At 39.0% G+C, this 27,892-nt stretch overlaps 1 protein-coding gene across 1 annotated transcript in view; it reads right to left on the bottom strand.

The window, feature by feature from the left end:
• Nucleotides 1–24,899, bottom strand: part of si:dkey-21e5.1 (potassium channel subfamily T member 1) — a 312,548-nt gene extending 287,649 nt beyond the window's left edge. Inside the window, exons 1-2 of the mRNA XM_034170913.1 lie at nucleotides 24,855–24,899; nucleotides 19,312–19,482 (exon numbers count right to left, since the gene is read on the bottom strand). Coding sequence (XP_034026804.1) covers nucleotides 19,312–19,482; nucleotides 24,855–24,895 — 212 coding nt within the window. The 5' untranslated portion in view covers nucleotides 24,896–24,899. The remainder of the gene's footprint in view (nucleotides 1–19,311; nucleotides 19,483–24,854) is intronic.
• Nucleotides 24,900–27,892: the final 2,993 nt, after the last annotated feature.

Raw genomic sequence — 27,892 nt, 5'->3', positions numbered from 1 at the left:
TTTTCATTTATTGAAACAGGAAAAGCTCTGAAATAAAGATAAGTGACAGGACATGCACACACACACACACACACACAGCATGTGGTGGTAGCCCAGCAACAAGCCCCAATTATCTCATGCAATTGAATAGTGATCGGTGAAACAGTTATTACACACACACACACACACACACACACACACACACACACACACACACACACACACACACACACACACACACACACACACACACACACACACAGCATGCCAGATGCAGCTTTAAGGTTGAGAGGACATGACACACATGCATTATTAGAGTATGTCATGTTATCCATGGTGTACAAAGGCTATTGTTTTGTGTGTCTCACTCAAACCAAATACCATGTAAACAGTACTGTTAAAACTGGCACGCACCAAAAAGAGCGTTAAAACAGAAAAAAAAAATACAGCATCATTTGGGAAAATAAATCAACCAATGTTCAGGATAAAATCAGGGTTCTAGCTAGCGCAAACTTGCATTACGGCCCGTTAACGCTATAATTTTGGACTGTTGCGCTTATTTTCAATACAGCGTCTGTAATCAGCCGTTTCTGCAGCGCGACTCAAGTTTGAAGCGTGAATCGAAGCAATGCTTCAATTCAATGGCTCGTGGCTCTTTGATTCGCTGCTCTTCAGAAGCGGTAAGTCTGCTTCTTAACCCCTCTCAAAGCCATTAAAATATCATGAGTCACTTTTGTGTGGATTAAAGTCACTAACTGAGACTCTTGTCTTGTTGCAGTCAAGAAACAAGAATCGTCCTCCGTTCCGCACAGCTTCAAACGCTGCGCGGCTCTTTGCTGAGACAGAGTCCGCTCGGAATGAATAACTTCAAAACGAATTGCCGCTTTAAATAAAATGACACCTCTTACAAACATTGCAATACAGACAATAAAATAAAATCGACAAACGTTTTTTTCCTCCTAAAATGAGACGTCCTGCATTCTTTATAAACCTGACCTGCAGCACATCTGCAGCTAGAGCTCAGCTCATAGATATGGAAATAAATTCATGCCAATAATAATGTCTGAAAGGAAATGCTTTTGACAAAAAACAGATTTTATTTCTGTTTATGTCCAGAGATCAAGGATCCACCATGTAGAGTTTATTATGTCCAGAGTTTAAGGATCCAGTAAGCAATTTCATATTTATTTACTTTAAGACTCAAAGTGTTGTTCAATTACAATTTAATCAGCTTATAAAGTGTCAAATTACAACAAAAGCCATCTCAAGGTGTCTCACACAGAACAGTTCAACATAAAAAATTAAAATAAATAAATAAAAAAATTCAAATACCTGATTAAAACAGAAGTAAAAGAATAAATCATAACAAAATAAAAACTACTCATAAGAAAGAGAATAAAAATACGTTTTAAGTCTTGACTTAAAAATGTCCACGGACTCCGACTGCCTCACTGAGGGCCATGTACTGGCTAACCCAGAATGAGATTGCCCACTCAACAAACTTCCCCAGCCTTCTGGACAAGATGAAGGGACTTGGGCTGTCGTACCTGGCTTTTCCCTTTTGGGTACCCCTAGAATGGCCAATTTTTAGCTTGAATTTTTAAAAGCTTATCCCCTTCCGCACCAGAACCCCCACCCCCCCACCCCGCCCCCCTCGGTCGCTTCACTCCTTCGACATTGCCACTATGCTAAAATTTTATCCTAGCTAGAACCCTGAAAATAGTGTATAACTTCAGTGCAGCACTTCATGGGGGTATTGGGGGGATGAACTATTGCTGTGACCGACAACAATTACCTGCAATAAGCACAAAATACAGAAGAGAGGATGATGGAAAACATATATAGGCATGTCAGTCCTCGTGGCCATATAAAATCCAAAAGCAATGAAATAAATGTTCCTGTCTCTCAGGATATGCCACAGTGAACTAATCAGAAGACATAAATCCAGAGAAGGAAGGTTAAAGTGAGACTGCTTATTAATGCATTGCTGAAATGTGTCTGTCACTGAAGCCTTTATTTAAAAGCCTGGGGTGGAGAGATAACATGCATACACAATATGTTGTCTCCTGCTCAGTGACAGATGGGACCACAAATACAATTCTGCCACTGTAGGTAAGAACAGCTAAGCAGTTCAGCAACTGCAACACAATTACTAAAGATAACTGCTTGATGGGGTTGCAAGAACACAAACTATTGACCATTCTGTACAATATATGAATTTCTGATTAAAAGGACAAGGACCTTTTGGTAAAGAAAAATGACATACCACCCTCATGTGGAATAAGACTTGGACTTTAAATCTATAGAGCAGGGTTCAATTCCAGGAGTGCACTTCAGGCTACTTGCCAGCAATAACACAAACCCAAACTGCATTTTATACTTCCCACCAAACATATGGTGACACTGATACACCTCTGGCCTGCAGGATTGTTTCTGTCTGGTGGCACAGACCCAGAACATTTAAAACCCTCAAATGGAAAAATCTGGCTGTAAAACCGATGTCCTCAACTGACAGTCTTCCACATAACAACCAGCAGTAGCATGACTTTGCACTCCTTAACATCAGATCATTGTTCATTGTTCAGTGATGATCATCAGCAGTGTTCACCAAATCACTGCTCGTTAATGATCATTTAGGACTGGTTGTGGGCATGATGGAGAGGGAACTACAGAAGTTCAAAGAATGGTTTGATTAAAATAAATTATCACTTCAACTTGGTAAAACAGTGTATCATATTTGGAAATAAACCCAGGAATATATGTAGAAATTTACTAGTACATGATATTGAAACTGAACTTGTAAATTAAACTAAAATTCTTGGGGTTTTCACTGACAATAAATTGAGATGGAAAACACACATATGTTAAATCAAAAATGTCAAAAGCCACTGTCATTTTGTATAAAGCATGAGATGTCCTCCCCCTAACATTCATTAGTTGCCTTATATTATTCATTACTTGTATTGACATTTGGGGAACCACCTACAAAACAAATACAAATTCAATATTTTTGCTACAAAAGAAAGCCATAAGAATTATTAGTAATAAACCATATCGTGAGCCAAAAAATCCATTGTTTGTCTGTTTACACATTTTAAAATTTTGGGACCTAATTGATTGTAGCATAATACAAATTATGGTTAAATTAAAAAATAAACTTTTACCACAACATGTCCAGGTCCTGTTCAAAATGAGGGACTCCAGTTATAATTTGCGAGGAACATTATTATTTCAAAAATCAAAGATTCAAACTACTGTAAAAAAGTCATTGAGTTTCTGTTAAAGGAGTTAATATTTGCAATTTGTGCAACATAACCTAAAATCACTCAGTAACTTGGTTGGCTTTAAAAGGCTCTACAAAAGTCATTTAATTACTTGTTATGGTGTGATGAAATTAGGTTTATCGATTTTGTCTTGTTTTTGGGTTTGTGCATGGTGCACTGCCATTTGCGTTTTGAAATTTTAGTTCAGTGATTCATTTATATTTTGTATTAGTTACCATGGGTATATGCATATTTTTATATACATTTTTACTTTTTTGGTTAAAGAGGTGGGTGTTTATAAGCTTTTGCTTCTCCCTACACCCTTTCAGGCACATGGGTGCCAAAGTCAAAGTGTCTTTGTCTCCCTAAGGAGACATTTGTCTTGGACAGAGGGGTCTGCTACATAGCAACACATCCGATACATACCACCCATGCATCAAAAACAACCACATAGTAGATTAAAGTTAAAATATAAATACACAATCAATAGAAAACATATTAACATCTTATACTGTTCCCTTATACCATCTTCCCTGAGCTGTCTGCTAATTTATGAGCTTCATTGACAATGGAATAAATTAATGTTTATATCGTCTATATTTACAAAGAGGAACTCTGTACCTCCTTCCTGAGTTCAGTAAAATATATTCAGAGTGCATTACATGAGAAGCATCTGATTGCGTTGTTGGATTGTTTTTTTTGTGAGTTTACTTTGTTATTTTGGGTCTGTGTGTGCCGAATAAATTCATTCATTGTCCTGTTAGTGGGGTGGCATAGCAAAACAATTGTTCATTTTGTGATAAAAGCATGGAATTTGTCACGCATATTCTAAATTAATTAATGTTTATTTTCAGATAGGGAGCCATCCTGGAGCTGACCTCTAATGAGGTACAGGGGTCAATAAGGAATTACACAGGGGTCAAATTTTAAAAATGCTCCAATCATGTTGCAGCATTTTTAAATTTTGATTTAAAAATGCTCCATAAATTTTGATCTAAAATTGAGCATTTTTAAATTATGCTCCAAATTTTACATTTGGATAATGTGGTATATTTTCCTTCATGTTGAAAACTATACCACATTATTTGTCTGATCATAATGATTCCAAAAGGTATACTTTTGGACTATCTATGACTGAATGTTCTGGAGTTATGGGGTAAAAACAGCAAAAATGGTGACAAAGAGTTTCAGTTTGTACAGGGGTCAAAAGATAAAGTTGCTCCAATTTTGGTAAAAAGTGATGTAAATTATTAGTTAAATAAAATGATTAATAAATGGAATAGTTTTGACTGTGTTTAATGCCCCCATCACACATAGCAAGAATTTGCCGGAAACATGCCCGACACGGCAAATATTGCCATAATCCGACGCAGTTGGGAGGAAAAAAAAGCGTGGTCAGCAGTCTCGGAATGCAGACAGACTGCCTCATCCACACCTGTCAGATCGCATCCAGAGCGTATGTCAACCCAGTCTCACGGCAAGTCGTGATTCAGCAGCACGAAATATACATTAATCTACTGGTTCGTGATGTGACGAAAAGCGCCTCATTTTCATCACGCCAGCATGAATTCATTCTAATTCATTCTGTGATGAATGAATTAGAAATTAAAATTAAAAGTGAAGCGGGGGGGGTTGAGCTGGTTATGGTTAGGGTGGGGGGAAAGAGTAAGATTAGGTTATGGTTAAGGTCAGGGGTAGGAATAGTGAGTTAAAAAAAACCCTGTCATAAAAATTTGACTCATTTCGTCACGGGAGCATGAAAAAATAAAAAAACATGTGACACTGGGCTGCATATGTACATGATACAAACTGCTGTCAGATGGCCATAAAAGGCGCTGCAGACTGCCGATCTCCAAATGTCTGGATGGCAAACACAGAACGGGAGCGCTGTGTTCCTCACGAGAACGTGTACGCGAGTGTGCACATGCACGAGGCTGCAATTATCACTCAGTCGTGTGTGGGTGTGTGTGTGTGTGTATATGCATAATGCTGTATGGCCCACTAAGCGGGTGTGCAGGGCACACGTGCCACCAGACAGTTTTGCTCAAAGTTCGCTGCCATTGGGCCATGCAGTCCCCTGCTTCAGACGGAGTGCCTTTCTAGGGAACCTTCTTTTTGCTTTTTTGCACACTTCAAGAGCATAAGGCATCTCTGGACACCACGATGGTTGGATTATCACATGGAATTAATATTTTATTTTGGGTGAGAAAATTTTAACCACAGGCTGCTGTCCCGGCTTCACATCCATGTCCGCACTGTGAAACACTCCTGGGCCGTTGTTGGAGGCAAGATTTATGTTTATTAATGCTGTAACAGCCTGGCACAAGTTCCATGTCATATCTCCTATGAAGTTAGAAGGTGATCATTTATTACAGCGTGAGATCCGTTCAGCTCAGAGCCTGACACGTGCAATGACATGTTACTGCGCACCACGGAGATGTGCAGCTGCCTGTGTTATGATGGAGATAACAGTGCACATTATTTACATTGCCCAGGGGAATGAATAGATGAATGGATAGAATTTAATTTAGAATATGGGTGCCTAATTCTATGTTTTATATCACAAAATGAACAATTTTTCTGGAAATTTTATCCAACCTGCACCACAATGTGTAAGAGTTGATGAAACAGCTATTTCCACATCTTGATTTATTGGATCCATAGACCAAACAGAACTTGGTATCAGAATACCAGAGGTTTTTGGGTAATTTTCTAGTGGGTAAGATTCTGTGGACAGTGTTCTACATATTAATTCAGCATTCACTGAAAAAAGTCTGTTGGATTTACATGATTTAGTTATGTTGATCTGTTCCACGTGATCGGAATGTGTCCATATAACACCGTTTTCTTATGTTTCACATTGAAAAACATAAGTAAATGTTATTTGGAAAAAAATGAAGCATGACTTATCTTTATAAGTCATGCTTCATTTTTTTCTCCAGTGTGGCGTGTTGCACCTTTGAAACACAGACATCTACAAAAGAAAACACTTTGAACCATAGATGATGTCCACCTCTTTAGGCATAGATGTAGGACTGGAATGCATCTGGCATCATTCAAGGTTGGAAGAGTCTTAGGTTTTGTTCCTGACATACAAGGCTCTAAATGGTTATCAATCAATCAATCAATTTTTTTATATAGCGCCAAATCACAACAAACAGTTGCCCCAAGGCGCTTTATATTGTAAGGCAAGGCCATACAATAATTATGTAAAACCCCAACGGTCAAAACGACCCCCTGTGAGCAAGCACTTGGCTACAGTGGGAAGGAAAAACTCCCTTTTAACAGGAAGAAACCTCCAGCAGAACCAGGCTCAGGGAGGGGTAGTCTTCTGCTGGGACTGGTTGGGGCTGAGGGAGAGAACCAGGAAAAAGACATGCTGTGGAGGGGAGCAGAGATCGATCACTAATGATTAAATGCAGAGTGGTGCATACAGAGCAAAAAGAGAAAGAAACAGTGCATCATGGGAACCCCCCAGCAGTCTACGTCTATAGCAGCATAACTAAGGGATGGTTCAGGGTCACCTGATCCAGCCCTAACTATAAGCTTTAGCAAAAAGGAAAGTTTTAAGCCTAATCTTAAAAGTAGAGAGGGTGTCTGTAGTAGGTAGTCTGGGTTATGCACCCAACTACCTTGCTTTAACCTGATAGAGTGCATATCACTAGTAAATGAAATGTCAAATGAGCTGACCATTCTATATAAAGAATTATGATGAATTATGATCATTATATTGGCAGGGGTGGTGGTCAAGTGGTTAGTGCACTTGGTTTCAGTGCAGAAGGTTCCCGGTTCAAATCCCCTGCCACATTTCTCCATGTGAAGTGGAGTTGTGTCAGGAAGGGCATCCGACGTAAAACCTGTGCCAATTCAACATGCAGATCCACCTTGGATTTGCTGTGGCGACCCTGAGTGCAAACAAAGGAGCAGCCAAAGGGACTTACTTTACTATGATCATTATATTGATGCAGCTGATCTGCTCTATGCACGTCTGATCCCGTCAGATCTCAGAAGCTAAGCAGTGCGGGGCCTGGTTGGATGGGAGACCTCTTTGGAACACCAGCCACTGTGTGTGTTTCTGCACTGGAGTTACGTCAAGAAGGGCACCCTGCGTAAAGCTTGTGCCAAATACCAATGCGGATCTGGCTGTATCTGCTGTGGGGACCCCGAACAAATGGGAGCAGCCAAATGGACAACAAGAACATGATCATTATATTGATTTTTTTTTTTTTTGGTGCCATATACCCTGAGAAATTAACTCCTAAACATGGGGATTTAGCCTGATTTCACCTGCTGCTAATAAATGCTCAGAAATGTGAAGCTGTCAGAAAGGGAGACTTTAATAACATCATGTTGGGCCCACCTAGACCCTTTATTGAAACCAATGGGGAAACCAGATTTTTTTTTTTTTTTTTTTTTTGCCGTTTGAATGTCATTCTGGACTCGTGTTCAGCAGTTTGTTGATTTTTCTTCAATTAAAGTGTTTTATGAATAATAATAATAATAATTATTATTATTATTATTATTGGCCACGTTCTGTGAATTGTTCTGTAATTTATGTTTGTAGCATGGCCCAAGCAGAGGGTCACCCCTTTGAGTCTGGTCTGCTTGAGGTTTCTTCCTCAGAGGGAGTTTTTCTTTACCACTGTTGCTCTGGGGGTTGGTAAGGTTAGACCTTACCTGTGTGAAGCGCTTTGAGGCAACTCTGTTGTGATTTGGCGCTATATAAATGAAAATAAATTGAAAATTGAAATTGAAGTCCAGCAAGGGTGGGGTCCAAGTGGTTAGTGCTCTTGGTTTCAGTGCGGAAAGTTCACGGTTCAAACCCTATACCTGCCACACTTCTCCATGTAATGTGGAGTTGTGTCAGGAAGGTCATCTTAAGGGTAAAACCTGTGCCAAATCAACATGCCAGATCTGCTGTGGCGACCCAGAGTGAAGACTGTCCAAGTCCTTGGACAAGACACTCAATCTGCATCATCCTAGTCCACCCACCTGTTGGGGTTTGGGGAATGGCAGGGGAAGCAGCCTGCAACAGAGTGGGATCACAGAGTCTAAAACTGGTCCAATAGAGCCTCAGGGTCTGTAAAGGACCTTGGGCCTGATTTACTAAGATCCCAGAAAAGGACTGGTAAATTTTGTGGGTGGAGACAGTTTTGCAGGTGATTTACGAAAAGCAAGTGCGTAATTGATACCGGGCAGTATGCAACATAGACCACATGTAAATGCACGATTTTCCAAGTGTTCATGGCCGTAAGCGCAAAGTGAAATTAAAACAGCCACATCTTTATCCAGATCATATATATATATACATATATATATATACATATACATGGAAATCTACTCCACACTCAAACAGTGTATTTTATTGATTTCTTTATGCACACAGCACCATTTAGACGCAGTGCATACAGATGTGCACGCATCATCCCCACATAGACAGCTGTGTGCAAGTCTGTGAATGTCCAGCTGGACATAAGACATAATGAGATAACTGTTTATTCATGTCATTTCATGACTGTACGTCTGTGACCATGGGTCATATACAGAGGACCAGACAGTTCATACTTGTATCGTCTGCTCAATAAGAGGGATTCAATGAATTGCAGTATTTTTTTTATTTTTTTTTTAATGGTGTGTGGTTTTTATTTTTTTCCTCCACAGCAGCGGTGTGATGTCGTTTCACACCTTTCAGCACCCATGCACGAACTGTCGCTGGTGTATCCTGCATGCCTGTCCGAAAGTGCGTCCCTCCCGACAGCAGGTGGAATGTTTCGTGGTTCCCCATTTCGTTCTTGGTTCGAGGATTGTTTTCCGGTTTCTACGTCTTTCGCGTTATGTGTGAAAGGGCCCTTACTCCTCTCTCCTTTATTCTCCTTTTAAAAGTGCAGACTCTTTACGAATGTTGATGTGGGCAAATGGGAAAACAGTGAGTATGGATTTGGAGAAGAAGTGAGTCAGAAGCTTATTAATTCAACATGACACAGCTTGGTGCAAGATAGCTTGTGTAACTTTGGTAACAAGACACTTAGGTCGAGAAGAAAGCCATTGACCTTTCACCTAATTTTTTTTTTTAAATAACTGCATAATATAAACAAACAGTAGTCAGTCCTTAAGGCAGCCATCTTGCCTGATTGTAAAATCAGCTGTGGCTGCAGGAATTAATGGACCACATCCCCTACTGAAAAAAGCAGTTTAAAATACAGTGTGAAGAAAAGGCTTTGGCAAGCATAGCAAAGTGCTCCTGACAAAGTAAGCTGAAGTACAAAATCCAATCTTAAAATTTGTTCAGCTCCAGCCAAGCCCAATATTGAACTGACTGCCGATGCCTCAGTGAGACAACTTAATTTCAGTACCTTGGAGAGCTCTGCTGTACTTAGCAATGTCTGATCTATTGGTTTGCTGCTTCAACCACGACAGTATCTGAGCTCACAGGAGACACCCAAATGCTCCAGCACTTAAATGGGACTGCAGCTCTAGTGAACAATCGGGAAAGGAGTTATTTTGTGCCCAGTTCCATATGAGAGAGAACTGTGTACTCAACTATTCTATGCTCTTAATTAAAAAGTAAAAGCATGTGTAAGCCTGCCTTCTCACAACAAAACATTTACACAGTTCCATTAACTGAAAAGACCGACAGAAGAGGACAACGTAAACAACAGATTTCATGTTTTTGCATATAATCCTCAGACTTCAGCATGACAAATGTTTGTAGCACTGTGACATGCAAAGAGACAAATCTGTGATAACTGTACAAGTTAGTCAAAGGGTAAGAAATATTGAGCTCTCTGTGCTGAAACAGTTATTCAATCAGAAGAACGGCCTGTTGGACAATGCAAAACACCCGAAGATATCACTTAAGGCTGTGAAAACTTGTCATCAGCAGTGATGAGGACAAGCACTGTTACACGTACATCTAGTAGTTTAACTGCATTTCTCAGCACTGGGTGTAATGAAGCCATCTTCATGATTATGCAACATAGCGTGAGGATTTTCTGCAATTGTCTGTTTTTTGTCTTTTCAGAGGGAAAAAAAATAAATCAAATCCTGCACATCCTCTTTCCATACCAAAAAAAAAAAAAAAAAACAGTAGCCTAATTATGAATTTAGCAGGAATGCATGCCCAATGCAAGAAAATCCTTTTAAAATGTTAAGTTCTCTGAAAACCAAACACTTGTTCTAAATATACGAGGTCTGTTAGAAAACTATCCGACCTTTTTATTTTTTGCAAAAACTATATGGATTTGAATCATGTGCGCTTGCATCAGCCAAGCTTGAACCTTCATGCGCATGCGTGAGTTTTTTCACGCCTGTCGTTTGCGTCATTCACCTGTGAGCACGCTTTGAGTGAGCAGTGGTCCAGCCCCCTCATCTGATTTTTATTGTGAGGAAAATGTCTGAACGATTTGGAGCTTTGCTGCATCAAATTTTTCCAGAAACTGAGACAGCCAAGTGGAAACCATTCGGAAGATTCAGACAGCTTTCAGGGACGATTCTATGGGGATCACACAGATTAAGGAGCGTTACAACCGGTTTTAAGACGGTGCACAATGGCGGAGGGCGCGCCGCGCTACGAGCGACAGGCTGAAACGACCAGATCATTTCGCTGTGTTGATCTGGGACGTCGTCTGACTACTACAGAAATGGCAGAAGAGGTGGACATACCACTTTTTCGGCACATTCCACTGTTATGGGAGTTTTTGTCATGAAAAGACGTGCGGAGGAATTCACACGTTGGGACAGAGCCGCTAATGGCGCGGGACAAAAAGCAATGCCGTGATGAAGCCTCACAGAACATGTTGTGGCATGTCCAGCTCGTCCACAATTTCTCGGATAGTCACATGACTGAAAAGCCACCGAAAGCCGTCTGAATCTTCCGAATGGTGCAAGAGCTGAACATGTTACAACATGTCCTGTGAGACTAACATGGAGGTGCTTTTGTCCCACGCCATTAGCAGCCCGTGGCGAATTCCTCCGCTCCTCTTTCCATGACAAAAACTCCTGTAACAGTGGAATGGCACCCTCCACGTAAAATTTGTGACAATTAAACATGCAGAGCCACCTCAGATTTTCTGTGGTGACCCTGAGTGTAAAACAAGGGAGCAGCCAAAGGGACTTACTATGTAGGAAGGTATCCTTTATCAACTGTCAAATTTAGATCTGGATCTGATCCGGTCTGCGCATGTCTCATTTGGCACCCAAAGCAGTTAAAGGGAATAATGCGATTATTAACCATCAGATGACAAGGTAAAACCTCTTAAATCATTCTAAAGTCAGTTTCAATCAGAAACAAGGTGATAATCGGTGACTCGATACTGGCAATTTGAAATGATGGAGGCGCAGTGAACGCATCACCTAGCAGCTCGTCTGACTGCTGCGCTCTTGATCGCTTTCTCCATTTTTTTTTATTATGAAATAATGCTGAATTTATGTGAAAATGATTGTTGTACAAAAGCTTCAGATATCTGTTGCTGAGATAGATGATGGCCGGAGTGCAGTTTGAAGGAGAATCGAGGTGATAATCTGAACGGAGGCTGACGCACAGAAATGACGCATGCGCAGTGAAGGCAGGGTGGACAAATTTTTAGGGAAAGCCATTCGGTCTGCGACACTGATTACAGATTTTGTGGCCATTTAAATTTAACATTGAAAACCCCATTTAATGTATATTTTACATTATATTTTAATCAAACTCTCATATTTGAAAGTGAGGTGCAGACTGGAGCTCACTATCGCCTGACAAAGTTTGATCTGGATTGTGGATTTTGTGGACATTTAAATTTAATACTGAAAGCCCATTTGATGTACATGAATGAATGAATGAATGAATAAGTTTTATTTAGCATGCACACAAACAAAATACAAACAAAAGAATCTCTTACTAACAAAAAAAAAAAAAACCCCAGAAGAAAATACAATAACTGAATCGATTTCCCAATTGGGTGCGGCTGAAAGGGTGTGGGCTGAAGCAAAAGCTTATAAACGCCCACCACATACACATTTAAATATACACTCAGAACAAGGTACCAATCATTAAAATAACATAACTGAACACCTAACAATCAGTAATATAATGTGAAAATAAACAAAAAAGAACCACAAAAACAGTTAGCCTAATTTTACTATAGTAAGAAATTACGTTGTTTTTATAGTCTTTTGACACCTACCAATGTACAAGATGATTTAATACTATCAGAACAATTATTCCAGATTCTAACACCTTTTACAGAAATACAATAACTTTTAAGAGTATTTCGAATCTTTCTTCTCCCGAATATCAGTGTTCCTCGCAAATGATAACTGGACTCCCTCATTTTAAACAAATCCTGAATGTGTAGAGGCAAACGTTTATTATTCACTTTGTACATGGTCTGTATCATAAAATAATCCACCAAATCTTGAAATTTCAAAATACACAGACAAGCACACAATTGGTTCGTAATATATATATATTTTTTTAAACTTGTAACTCTTATAGCTTTCTTCTGTAACAAAAAAATTGGATTTGTTTTTGTTTTATATATGTTTCCCCAAAGCTCAATACAATAGGTCATATATGGTATAGCGTATATATGATATAGCGTGACCAACAAATGTTGGGAAATAAAACATTGTGCTTTATACAAAATTGAAATAACTTTTGAAATTTTAGATTTAGCATAATTTATGCGAGTTTTCCAATTTAATTTATCATCAGTAAAAATGCCAAGAAATTTAGTTTCAGATACAATTTCAACATTGTTCAATGATAAGTATCTATTTAAATTCGTGGGCTTATTTCCAAATATAATACGCTTTGTCTTACCAAAATGAAGTGACAATTTATTAGAATCAAGCCAATGTTTAAAATTTAGTAATTCCCTCTCCATCATTTCCAAAAGATGTCTCAAATTGTACCCACTACCGAACACAGTCATGTCATCGGCAAACAAACTACAACACACAGACTGACACCAAACTTCTATCATTAACATACAACAAAAAACAGCAACGGCCCAAGGACTGACCCCTGGTGCACCCCACATGTAATCCTCAATAATTCAGAATTTGTCCATCCAAAATGATACCCATTACATAAATAACTAGCTAACCAATCCAGGGCCAATCCTCTAATGTCGTACTTCTGTAATTTGTCCAATAATAAAGTATGATCTACGGCAGGGGTGGCCAAGTTCGGTCCTCGAGAGCCACCTTCCTGACACTCTTAGTTGTCTCCCTGCTCCAACACACCTGAATCCAATGAAAGACTCGCAGACTTTTAATGAGCCTTTCATTGGATTCAGATGTGTTGGAGCAGGGAGACAACTAAGAGTGTCAGGAAGGTGGCTCTCGAGGACCGAACTTGGCCACCCCTGATCTATGGTATCAAATGCTTTCTGCAAATTAAAGAAAATTCCTATGGTGTATTGCTCTCTCTCTCAATTGCATTTGTAACTTGTTCAACAAAATCAATTATAGCCAGAGAAGTGGTACAACTTTTTCTAAAACCACACTACTGTTCACTAAGTATGATGTTTGGATATAAATCATTCAACCTCTTTACAAATATTTTTTCCAGGAATTTAGAAAACTGTGAACAATGTTGATAATTTCATTTTCATCTATTTCTCTAATATGCATTGAATCCAATATAGAATTAATTAATATGCTATTATTCATAGAACGCCTTTTTCAAGATACAATTGAATTTGATAAATTTTTACCCACGTTAACAAAATAATTATTGAAATGATCTGCAACAACTTTGTTTTTTACGGTTTTATCAGAATCTGTATAAAAATAAAATGGATTATCTTTACTTGCTTTTCTCTTGATAATGATTTCGTATAAGATAGTTCATGTGCCAGTAATGTTGGTTTTAATGCTGTTTTTTTGCCAATAAGTCGCAATAATATTGCTTCTTACACGATCGCATGATGTTCGTTAATTTATTTTTGTATATCTTATATTTACTTTCAGCCTCCTTAGCTAATTTTATAAACTGCTTATACAAAAGTTTTTTTCTTTTTGCATGCATTCTGGAGTCCCTTTGTAACCCAAGGTTTGTCAGATTTTTGCATGTTTTCACTTTTTGGCACCAGCAGACAATATTTATCATACAAATTTAAAATAATGGTAATCAAAGATTCATATTATTTGACAATATCATCATCATTATAAATGTCACACCAATCATACTGCATTAAGTCCCTTCTAAAATTCTCAAGGTTAACCTCAGTTAATTTTCTTTTAAAATGTAAAGGTTCTTTTTGATTGTATCCGTCAACTAGGGCCTGGAAAGCTACAAAAACCGCCATATGATTGCTGACATCACTAATGCGTATTCCACCTGTTATATTCCCTGCAGTAGTATTTGTCAATATATTATCAATAAGTGTTGATGTGTTCGTAGTTATCCTGGTTGGATGTGTAATTACTGGAAACAATCCGATACAATAAATTCAGTTATTTGTAACTGCCCATATGGATTTAAAAAAATCCATATTCAAGTCTCCACAGACAAATAAAAGCTTATTTTTCACTGTATTGTACATTTCAGTCATTTTATCCACAAATGTATTTATATTAGATCCTGGAGCTCTGTAAACACAACTTCTAATAATATTTTTTTATTTTTTACATTTAATTTCCACACTGACGCATTCCATGATATTTTCCAAAGAAAATGACGTTTTGTATAATTTCACATTGATGATTTGAAGATACATAAAAGCGCCACCCCTCCGCCACATTTTTGTATGTTTATGGCAATAAAAAAAAAAAATCATATCCTTCAATCTGCACAGCATCAACTAGCTCCTCTCTCAACCAAGTCTCAGTAATAACTACAATAACTGAGAAATGTTGATTAGACATTCTTAAACATTCCTGTATTTTTGAAAAATTTGCAAGAAGACTTCTACTGTTAAAATGTATAATGGAAAAAGTCCCATTTGTAATAGGATAATCCTTCAATTGTTCTTCAGTAAAGTAGTTACACTAATGACTAATATTTTCAAGAAAAAAAAAACAATTAGGATCAAAATTATTTTCAAAGTTGTGAAATCCATCTTCAGTATCTTCAAAAATTTTAAAGTTAAGCACCTGAGCAGGAATTTCATCATCAGATGAAGAAAAACAGTCTATGGGACACTGATTTTATGTGAGGATGTCACCGTTATGTTTCCTTGTTTACACCTTCCTTCAATTATACTTGTCCAGAACTTGTTCTTCTCTAATAGTGTTTTAGCTTCTTCTGGTGACCCATGTAGTTTAGATTTTACAATTTGATGTCCATGTAGCCTGCATCTTGTTTTGCTTTTTCATAATTTGAGCCTGTCTTGCAAGATCTGAGTTTCTTTTGGTTAGGTGTTCATTAATATACACATTTGTTCTTTTGTTTTTTGCTTGCTTGAGAACAGCAATCTTTTGTTTTCTATTTACAAACCTCAGGATTGTAGTTTTTAATGAATTTTGACCTCTCTGGGGTAAAAGGTTTCAGTGTCTCTTGAATGTGTTGATATTCCTTTTACATTCAAAAAAGAAATCACCTGCTCCTCCACAGATTGATTGTCCATCTCTGTGGGGTCCTCTCCTGACGCCACAGCTCTTGCATAGGTCCAAGTTTTTATGTTGAGGCCTGTTATAACGAGGTCATTTATTCTAGTAGATTGCTCGAGGTCTGCAACATGCTTACCCATCAGTTTTATTGTCTTGTCCTTCGAGTTCTGCAACATGCTTACCCATCAGTTTTATTGTCTTGTCCTTCTCCTCATTCTCCTTTTGCAGAACTGCAATTTGCTTTGTTAGTTCCAGGATTTGTTCTTGTTGCAGTGAAACAACTTTCAATTGATGAGGTACCTCTTTGATTGGTTTCATTTGCACTGTCATTTCATTTAACATTTTTCTGATTTCCTCCAGTTCTTCCTCCAAGACTGCAGTCCCCTTTGATTTAGGCCCCATAACTAAATACGAAAAAAAAAAAAAAAATTGCATTATATCTCAAAAGTGCCTCAATCACTTTCATTTTTGACAATGAGGTAAAAACAGGCACTCTCAATTAATAGAATAATTTTAATCTGCATCTGATCCCTATTGCATCAGATGCAGATTAAAATTATTCTATTCACTGAGAGTGCCCGCAGAGTTTAAAGTTTAAGCTGCAGAGCTTGAAGTGGAACTAGATGGGGGTTTTTTTTTTACTTCCCTCCACTCCTTTTGGACTAGATAATTTTATTTTTGGTTAAAGGGGTAGGCGTTAATAAGCTTTGCGTCTGCCTATATACCCTTTCAGGCACACAGATGCACTCTTAATCCATTTTCTTTCTTTGTAAGTTTTTTGTTGTTTTGGACTGTGTGTGCTGAATAAATTCCTTAATTCAACATTGAAAAGCCCTTTTAATCTATATTATTTGTATTATATTTTAGCTTATAAAAAGCCACTTCTACAAGGAATTTCATATTAAATTTGCGGTCTAAGAGCACGGCGCTCTAGTTACTGTATATCTATGTGTGAAAATCGGTGTATGTTGAGCAATCAAGGATATATGACAGATGAGGTCATAAACTGCATCAATTTCAAATTCAACAACTTGCATAGGTCCAGTTTCAAAGTAGCTTCAGCGTCATCACTTCTCGCTGAAATACTATAGATTGAACAATGAAAGATAATCAATATTTCACTCCATTGATACTCTCACCCATACTCGGACTGATAATCTGTGATTTTGGGCATTTGCCCGGTGGGCCGCTGCACGTTTTCACGTGCGTGGGCCGGCCCTCCCATATTTATAGAGATTATGGAAATACAGTGTTCTTGAACCGCGCGCTGCTGTCAACGCGAGGAAAGTCCGTGATCGGTGAAGCTACAACATTTAATCGGCGCAGCTGCAGAACCACGTCCTGAATTTGTGTCAAAATAAAAGTTCTGTAGTGTTTCACACACGGCGCAGTCTTATTCTAGGTTTCAGTTTTGTTTCCGTTTGATCACACAACGGTGACTTACATCGAGCACAATGATTGACATGACCAACAGCCAATGACAATTGGAGAAGCATACAGGGTGGCCAATCAGATTGCAGGAAGAGCAGGCGGCCGCTCCCGCCCCTGCAGTGTTGCCAGATGTACGATAATTATCGTATTTGTACGATCGTTTTACCCTCTGTACGATGTACGATCAATAATGGGAAAAAAAATCCAAAATGTACGATAATTTCAGTTGGTTGCCCAAACACGCATCTCTTTCTGACACCCAAGAATCATTTTGCAGGTGTTGCACTCAGGCGGCATCAAAGACACAACACACACAGGGCTGCTGCTGGCTTTGGCCGCCCGGGACAACAACCCGCCCCCTCTCCATATAAATTAATGAGTTCCCATCCAATCTCTGCCGTGACAGGAAGATTCCCCAATCAACACCTTTTTTTTCGAAACTTTATTTCAACAAATGCAATAACAAACGAACAAAACACAAGAGCAAAGAGATAGACAAGAAAAATAAAAAAAGTTCAGGTTCCTTATGGAGGTGTCAACATTTTTTCTGTGTTGAACAAAATCTGCACAAGTGGCCATGGCATCGGATGACGACAGCGACCTCGAGGTTGAATTCGACTCTTTGGTAATTAACACGTGTTTGTGTCCCTTCACAGAAAAAAAAAAAAAATCTTTCTAGTAGTGCGTTCTAGTTTCCTCATTACTATAATTACTGTTTAAAAATGTGACAAAATTCTTTGGAAATTAAAAAAAAAAAAAACGTTTAAAATAGCTACGTTGTATGCGTTTTGTTTGTGTACGATCATTTCTCCCAAAATACGATAATTTTGAGGTTTTGGTACGATAGTTTCATATTTCATATCTGGCAACACTGCGCTCCTGTGAATGGACTGAGTCCTCGGCGCCTGGACTTCTCTGCGCTTCGCGCTCTCCCTGCTGCTCGGATTTATTCCCGAATGTTGCTCCTGGTGTGGAAACGAGGGTGAATATTTAAGATAAAACGAATGAGTGATTTTTTGTTTTGTTTGTTTGTTTTAGGGGTCAAAGCTGTGATCTTTATTGGGACAGCAGACCAGTTATAATGGTAATAGGGGAGGCCGGGGCTGTTTGTAACAGTGTTCAAAGCTGCAGCCATGCTGGCATTTTGATTTCACTTTACACGTTATGAGGATCAGTTCACAGAAGTGAAATATTCTTTGGAGTATTCCACACTCTAAAACAAATTATTTGCTCAGTTTCAAAACAAAACAAAACCCTAAAATAGCAAGTTGCATGTTTTTAAAGAAATTCTAACTCAGCCACTGAGTACACACTTATAGTCAGACAAACCCAAGTTTAGCAACGCATTTAATTAAGTGGTTTTGTATACTTAATGTGCTTTGTCCTCTACACTGTTAATTTTAACCAATTTAATTTAAATGTTTTGGTGTTATTAGTTAGTCAAATTATTCAATTTAAGTTTTTCAAGCTTCTTTGCCTCTATTCCACTCAGTAATGTTCATGCAAAATATTACCTTCATTTTCTCTGACTCACTCACTCACACACTTTGGAGACACAAAAGCTTTTTTCCACCTGTGTGCTTTTGCTTCCATTTTGTACTATGATCAAGGTGAAATGACAGTGAAAGTGTGTGTTTAGGTGTGTGTTCATGGTGTATTTATTCATTGGGTGTTTGTTCATTGGGGGTTTGGTATGGACGGGTGGGTGTGCGTGTTTAGGGGTGGATTCGTCGGGCCAATAGTGGGCTGGTCCAGAGGAAAAATGCCAGGGCCAAAATTTGTTCCCAGTCCGACCCTGCTCTCACCATTGCTACAGCCACATATGCTCAATCAAACAGTTAAATACATGTAACCAGTGTACTGTCAGTGCCACAATGTGATTTTCAGGGTATGACAAAAACCAGCAACTGTTGTGTATACACACAGACTTCGAATGTGTGTGATAAAAGATGACTTGTGCACATCTGCGTAAACAAACAAACACTAAGGTCCCCCCAAGAGCATTCTTGGGCAGCGCTCCATGTAGGAAATTAGATCAGAAAAACTTTATTAATCCCCAAGGGGAAACGTAGTGGCGGAAATACAAGATTTATCATATTACCTGTCATCATTCTGAAATGTTTGATCTCCAAGCAGCAAGTCCCTGAAGCGGTAGCGAGGCGGAAGTGGAGGCACCTCTGAATCCACATCAGCCATCTTAAGAGTAGAGATATCCAGAATAACACCAGAGTTGCTGCTGCTGTTCTTCTGAAGGGTCTCAATGGAAGACCTGCTGGATGACACAAAACATTGTAACAGACTCACTGTGCAGCACAGATCTTGTTACATATCAGGGTAACATTTGATGGGACAATAACACATCCTGCACTTAAATACACATGTTCCAATTTGTTCATGGGGGGAACGAAAGCGATGATAATAACAAATGAGTTGATAAATGAACTGCAAACATGGACCAATTCATTTTTCTGACTCACAGCAACTCGTGGATAAAAATCTGATGTGAACTCAAATCATGTATTATTGAACATGAGAAAATGAACACAGCCTCATGGACTGTATTCAGGAGCATACTTGCTGCACGTGAAAATTGGAAGACTTGGTAGCTAGCTGTCAAGCTAGCTCAGCTGTGTACTGGACCAAAGTGACAAATGTCTGATTCCATACATTTTGGAAATATTCTTTTCAGTGGGTTTACGACTGAACTACTTGAGGAATTGGATCAGAAAGGTTGCATAGCCTGTTCGTTAGCCTGGGGGTCGTTAGCCTAGCCTGACTATCAAATCGTGTACAGTGTGGATGCTGGGTACCGAGCAGCAGTCGGATCCTGGGACTTCCACAGACCGTTTTTTCTGAGTAGCATAGGTCTAAAGAAAGCAAGTGCAATTCCAAACAAGGAATTGATGATGACATAAAGGAGTCATTTAACCTTATGTCGCAAGAAATCGCAAGTATCGCAAAACGACAGAAACAGATTATGGATTTGATCGGAGAAATAAAGATGCTGAAAAGACAAAGTGATGAGGACAAAAAAAAAAATAAAATAAGTATGTTGGAGGTTTGTATTGCTGATTTTGAGTAATATTCCAGAATGAACAGTCATCAGTGGCTTGGAAACAGAACCTTGAGGACAGCAAGGGGATCACGTTGAAAAGCAGTGAAATCGAGATGTGTCATCCCCTTCCCAGAAAAGAAAAGAAAGTTAAACCAGCCATTACAATTTGTTTTGTGAACAGAAAACAGCAATGCTCAGATAGGGGCGCAAGCTGAGGGGAACTGATGTCTACCTCAATGAGCACCTGACAAAAAATGCTGATATCACCAGACAAGCAACAAAACCGGATTCAATCAACATGAACATCAAACTGAAAGGGACACCTAAAGATGCCAATGTACTGCTGATCAGAGAAAGCCATGAGCTGAACAGGTACAAGTGACTGTGTCAACATCAAGGTAATAATAATGGACAGTACAGGACAGACTACTATCCCTGTAGAGCTAACTGAAGCCATTCTCCATGATCATCACTGACGGTACCGATTCATCATCTTCTGAAGGTAATGACATTACAGTATCCTTGGAAACAGATCATAAATAAAAAGAACTGGAAACTATTGAATACAGTGACCATAAATCTCAAAATGTGGTAAATGGCATTGATCTTGACAACAACATCTTCAACAATAAGTGCAGTTAGTATTTGGTCGAACAGTGTGATTGAGTGGTTACATCAGTTCATAAATTGTCAGTGAGCCACTTTAATTGCAGAGGATTTTATGTCAACTTCCACCACATCGAAGATTACTTGAACAATTCCATGTAATTGCAAAATCAGAAACCTGGATTAGGGCCCCTTCACACATAGTACGAATGTGGTCAAATTGTGGATGTAGCAGCAATCGTACGCAATACGTGTAAAATCATAGCTGCCTCCAACGCCTCGTACTCCTGTTACTACAACTATATGCGCACATCAACGGCTGAAAGATACAGTGTGCGCTGTGCGAGCCCATCGAACCCTCTCGCGGGAGGTGTCGGCCAAATTCCAGCTGACACACAGGAACATCTAACACCGCTCGTTTGGCACTTAGAAAATGTGTGGCCATTTGCGCTACTAGCACAACAGTCAGCAGACAATCACTTGATGTGAGCTGGATGTGAAATTTGTCTACGTGCCCCCACAAGTGTGGCGTTGCAAACAGACAGTGACACGGTGTGTGCGCTGAACTGACGGAGGTGTGACCACCGACAGGAGCAGCTGTGGAGATCTCTGGTTCTGGATGTCCCCAGCTGGAGAACACATACCATGTTTAGACGGACATGAACTAACAACTGTCCACTGACGCTCGTGTGTCTGCTTGCTGTCCTCACATGGACATACATAAAAACATATCACTGTTGCAATGGGCTGCAGCGAGCGCACACCATGCACATTGACAGGCTACCCCAGGTGAAACGGACCATCAGATCATAACATGCAGCAGGCGATCTGAATGTCACGTCACCCATGTGAGCGCTGTTCGACATGATGCGGTGTCTGTCCTGCGATATCAGGCATTTTCCCGCACCTTTTACAGGACAGCAATGGTAGCTCAGTGCTAACGTTTCTGACTGGCAATTACAGCTTTTGGAAATTGCAGGTTTGAATCCCGTGGGTGGCATGTATTTTTTTTTTCATAGCAGCTGCGCGATGTGGTTACACATCGTGCAGCTGTTCGCACTGTGTTCCCACTTGCACGAACTCGTCGCAGCGGCATCGTTCATGCCTGCTCGTTGGCTCGATGTTTCCGTGGTTCACTCATACGAGCTGTTCTGTTGTGATTCGCCCTGATTTGCACTTATTGGTACCATGTGTGAAGGGGCCCTTAGCCCTACTGGACTTTGAACGGTCTGGATACAAAATGTACCAAATGAACAGCGTCAACAAAACTGGTGAAGATGTGGTATTTTATGTTGACAGAAACTTTAATTGCAGGATGGAGGAAAGCATGGTGGATGATGTGCTGGAGTGTGTTATGGTGGAATTATCTATGGAAAAAGAATGTGAGCTGTGTGTATAGATTACTTGGATCTAATAATGGACATATTTCAGGAGCGGATCGAGTAAACATTCACAAATATGGGTCAAAAGAATATTTTTTACCTGTGGTGACTTCAATATAGATCTACTTAAGGCAAAGCAATGTAAAACAATTGAGGACTTCATAAATTTAATGCACAGCTTGGCTTTGTATCCAAAAATCACCAGATCCAGTAGAATAACAGCACACTGTGCAGTAATATTTGACAATATATATTCACAAATATTATAGAAAATAACAGACAGTGGCCTACTCGTAAATAGCATCAGTGATCACTTGCTAGTGTTTAGAATTTTTGATGTCAATTGTAAAAAGAATGCAAATCACTTAAAATATATACATCTAAAATCAGAGGAATAAATGGAGACAAATACGAATGATTTGCAGGGACAAAACTGGGACAAACTATGAGGACAATGATGTGAAGACAGCTTATGAAACATTCACATTTGGTGGAATCTGTTTTACATCAACAGTGGCTGGTGTAATAACATGATAGTGATCCAACAGCACTGCTCTGCTGATCTGGAAACATTTTTATTAACTGCAAACTGTATGACAAGAAAAAAATGTTTGGTAAATAAGCACAGTAGAAAACAACAAAATTGCAACAAAATGCCTGCAAAAAAAGAAAAATACATTGAAAAGATGATTTATAAAACAAGAACTATTACAGCGGGAGAGACATACAAAATAGGTTAACCAGTATTATGAGGATATGCAAGAAGGAATATTATACAAGATTATTAGAACATAATAAAAACAAGTTCAAAAGGTATTTGGAATGTGTTATATAGTATCATTAGAAACAGATCAGTTCACACAAGTCATGCAGACTATTTTACTGAAAATGGTGGGGCTGTAAATAATATGAAGGATGTAATTAATAGTTTTAATAAATGCTTTGTAAATATTGGGCCTAAACTGGCAGAAAATAAGTTGAGCCAGACACGACCAATGAAGGGGCAGGGCAAGGCAATCTGGATAGAAATAAATGGTCAATGTATCTCAATCCAGTAGATGACAAAGAAATACAACCCCATTTCCAATGAAGTTGGGGCATTGTGTGAATTGTAAATAAAAACAGAATACAATGATTTGCAAATCAGAAAAGGATACATTAAAAACATGTTTTGATGAAAACAAACTGTCTTTAAATTTAAACAAAACAAAATTTATGTTATTTTGGAAATCATGGTATAGATGCAGAGGTGCAGATCAAAATAGAAAATATTATTACTGAGACCAGTGTATGAAAATACATTTGTGGGTGTGACATTGGACCACAAAATTAGCTGTAAATCTAACATAAGTTACGTTCAATCAAAGATGGTGAGGACTGTGGCAGTTTTTTTTTTGGGGGGGGGGGGGGGCTCGAGAGGTATATGGAATATAAATCACTGTATATAATCTATTGTTCACTTATTTTATAATATCTAAACTACTCTGTGGAGGTCTGGGGGAACACCTATAAAAGCAACTGACACCATTAAACATACTACAAAAAAGGACATTATGTGGGGTACATGGAGCACATAAACACACTGTTTTTAAGGTCACATGCATTAACATTTGTGGATATAGTTAATTTAAAACAGCACAGATTATGTACTAAGCAAAAAATAATTTGCTTCCGGGCAATATTCAAAAAATATTTTGTGACAGTGAAGGGGTTATAATTTAACAAGAGTATTAAACTTCAAAAAAAAAAGCACTGTGTTCGCACAACTATGTGTATTTCATTTGTGGAACGGTTTGGATGAGAACAGGGAAGCACTGATATACAACACTTTAAAAAAATTCTACAGAAGGAAAACTTTCAGCGTGCATGCAGATGAGCATGTTCATAATGACAGATGTGTTAAGTATAGAAAATTTTTTTTGATCATTTATATAATTTCTTTATTTAATTATTATGCATTTTTGATTATTGTTTATTTTTCGGACATGGGTGGGTATTGGGCTGTAAATATGTTGGATTGACATGGTGATGTAATTGAGCTATCATTTATTTTAATATATGAACAGTACGAAGGAGGTAGGAGTTTGTAAGTGTTTACTTCTTCCTACTCCGTTTTGAGCCTTGTTGACATGTTTTTCTTGTTGATTATTATTATGTTTGAAATATATTCCAATCATTCATTCATTCAACACATATCATTGCATACATTATTTAGTGTAAATGGACTGCATTTATATAGCGCTTTTCCATCTGCATCAGACACTCAAAGCGCTTTACAGTAATGCCTCACATTCACCCCGATGTCAGGGTGCTGCCATACAAGCCGCTCACTACACACTGGGAGCAACTAGGGGATTAAAGACCTTGCCCAAGGGCCCTTAGTGATTTTCTAGTCAGGATCCTCTGGTCTCAAGCTCAACACCTTAACCACTAGACCATTACCTCCCCTGTATTCTAAAACTGTTTCACTATCAAAGTAAAACACACAATGACATGTTTTTGTGCACATAAGTTGTGCTTTAGTACAGAGGAACATTTATATTGTCACAGATTTACAGTTTCCCACCATGTTACCCAGGGCCAAATGAATGAGGAAATTACCTTTCACTAAGTGAACTCGATGATCGGGGTGTAGGCCTCATGGCTGCCTCTTGTGAAGATTTTTGATGCAAAGAGAGAAAGAGAGAGGGAGGGGGGGAGAGAGAGGAAAAGAGAAAACAGACAATTAAAATGCATTTTTCAGGGTGTAGCATTACAGAATTAACATGCCAAGTTATTGCTCCTTAAACTATAGTTCATTCTGCATGAGATAAAGGCATTTTGGGATCAAGGGTAACAACAGACACAATAAAGCTCCAAAGCATTTCTTATTGTAGAATGAAATGTGTTCATGAGAATACCAATGAGAAGACACACCATTGACTGGCTATGAGAGAAGACTTTCTGTGTCACAGCCATCTTTTGTGGGTATACTTAGCTGCATCTTAATATTCAAATAATTATTTTGTGCAGAAGTAATCTACTTTGTGTCACTAGGGCGAATAAAAAGTCTGCGGGTCATAGAGCATTCTCTTATCGTGCCCCTGCTCTGTGGAATGATCTCCCTGCAACAATAAAACAGTCAGATTCTGTGGAGACTTTCAAGTCCAGACTTAAGACGCACTTATTTTCCCTTTCGTATGGCTAGCATACTGACATAGTATAGTTCGACGCTTTTTACTCTTAATTCATTTTATTAGTAAATGGAGCGTGCCGCAGCCACAACTTTACCTAAATCCTGTGTCTTTTAGTGAAGCTTAGGGCTAGTGGCCAGCGATCACCTTAGTATTTCCTGTTTTTCTTGTTGTTTAATGCTGACAAATTATACTGTATTTCTTGTCTTTCTGATGCCTGATTCTGTTTTTTTCCTCTCTGTTTAAGGTGCAGCTCCATCCAGAGATGGGTGTGGTATTTGTGCTGGAGACCCTCCTGTCCTGTGCGCCAACAGCATTTCCTGTATATTCATTTTGTGAATTGTTCTGTAATTTATGTCCGTAGCTTGGCCCAAGCAGAGGGTCACCCCTTTGAGTCTGGTCTGCTTAAGGTTTCTTCTTCAGAGGGAGTTTGTCCTTACCACTGTTGCTCTGTGGGTTGGTAAGGTTAGACCTTACTTGTGTGAAGCACCTTGAGGCAACTCTGTTGTGATTTGGCGCTATATAAATGAAAATAAATTGAAATTGAAAGTAATCATTTTTACAATGTAACAATTCATTTTATTTTGCTTCTGTGCATTACATGCGAAATTTGGTTATAGACTGGCTCATTCAGCAGGTAATGTGGGGTTAAAAGCTCAAAATCCTAAATAACAGCCAGGCTATGAGATGTATAGCCACAACAACTATGTCATTGACACATTTTGTCTGAACTTTAAAATGAGTCTAAAACCATAATAAACAATACAGTCATGGTGATCTTAAATTATTGTGCGTATCATTCATCCATCCACATTCTAATCCTGCTTAGGGCTCAGTCACACCAGGGGAAAATTAGCACAACCGTGTGTGATCGCCTTACTACCACAAATTTTGTAAATGGGCATGTCAATGACAGCGACCAGGTCTGCGGCCAGATGTGATCAGACAGATAAAACTGAAGATTTTAACATAAAGAAGCATATTTTTTGTTTGTTTGTTGTTTAAACTTCATTACAAAATTCAAATGTGCACAGATTATGAAGCAGGCGCCAGATAAAAACAAAAATGTTTATCTGTTAAGGCACAAAAATAATGAGATGAGGTTGACATTAACTGCAGCTGCTAACAATTGTAACCCTTGCCTGCAAATTTTAGGCACATTTAGGGGATACAAATGATGTGAAAAGACTGATCAAGCTCCAGCAATGAAAAACAGAAATGCAGCAGAAACATTGTAAATACATGTAGGTACAAAAGGTGTGTTAGATTAGCAGCTCAGCCACCATATCCACACATTTGGTGTAAACCAGGCCTCACACAGCTCTGCAGTGATGACGCAAGTGCTGCGTATGCATCAAAATGATTGTTGAGTTCTAAACTAGAGCACCACGCTCATAGAGCACAAACCTCTGCCAACAGTAATTTCAATTCCACAAATTTTTACCTTGGAAAAAATTTTAAGGTCAAAGTCCTGTTAGAAGTGGCTTTTCGGAAGCTAAAATGTAATAAAAAAAAAAATCTTTCACCCACACAGATCTCATGAAGATTAGATGAACAACGCCAGTGGATTTGTTTCCCATTTTTAGTTGAGCCTACAGTGGAATTATTGGGCATACTGGCTAAAGGTGTCCTCACCTTGGCCCATGCAGTGAAACCCACAGGAGGGGGAACGTGCCGGAGTACTTGTATGGCGCCACAGTTGCGGCTACTGTACATCGCTACCAGGAATATTCCACTCCAACATGTGCTCTCTGCAAAATAAAATGGATGAACTCCAGCTACTGGTGGGGAAAATCAGAGATTTCACCACATCTGCTGTTTTGTGCTTCACAGAGACATGGCTCTGTAGATCGATTCCGGATTCTGCACTGCAGCTGGCAGACTTCCAATTCTTCAGAGCGGACTGAGATGTAGCACTCTCCGGCAAAATGAAGGGTGGTGGAATCTGTTTTACATCAACAGTGGCTGGTGTAATAACATGACAGTGTGCCAACAGCACTGCTCTCCTGATCTGTAAACTTTTTTATTAACTGCAAACCATTCTACTCGCCCAGTAAGTGTTCCTTATTCATTCTGGCCAGTGTTTACATTCCACCACCGGATACCGTGCACAAGGCACAATGCACGCTCGCCAACCAGATACTCCATGTGGAGCAGACAATTCCACACTCTTTAGTTATTGTTCTGGGCAACTTCAATAAAGGTAATGTCTCCTACAGGCAGAAATTAAAGTTCTGCAAACCTGTAGTGGGGACATCTAAACTGTGGAGCAGTGAGGCTGTGGAGAATCTCCAGGCATGTTTAAAAAAAAATGGACTGGGATGTGTTCAAGACTGCCCCAAACAGTCTGGATGAGTACACAGATGTTTTCGGTTGTGGAAAGAAACCCACACAGACACGGGGAGAACATGCAAACTCCACACAAAGGGCGGGAAGCAATCCCACAACCTTTTTGCTGTGAGGCAC

Source organism: Thalassophryne amazonica, chromosome 5 (genome assembly GCF_902500255.1).
Source record: "Thalassophryne amazonica chromosome 5, fThaAma1.1, whole genome shotgun sequence".
Lineage (NCBI taxonomy): Eukaryota > Metazoa > Chordata > Actinopteri > Batrachoidiformes > Batrachoididae > Thalassophryne > Thalassophryne amazonica.
This window is presented reverse-complemented; position numbering and strand designations above follow the sequence as displayed.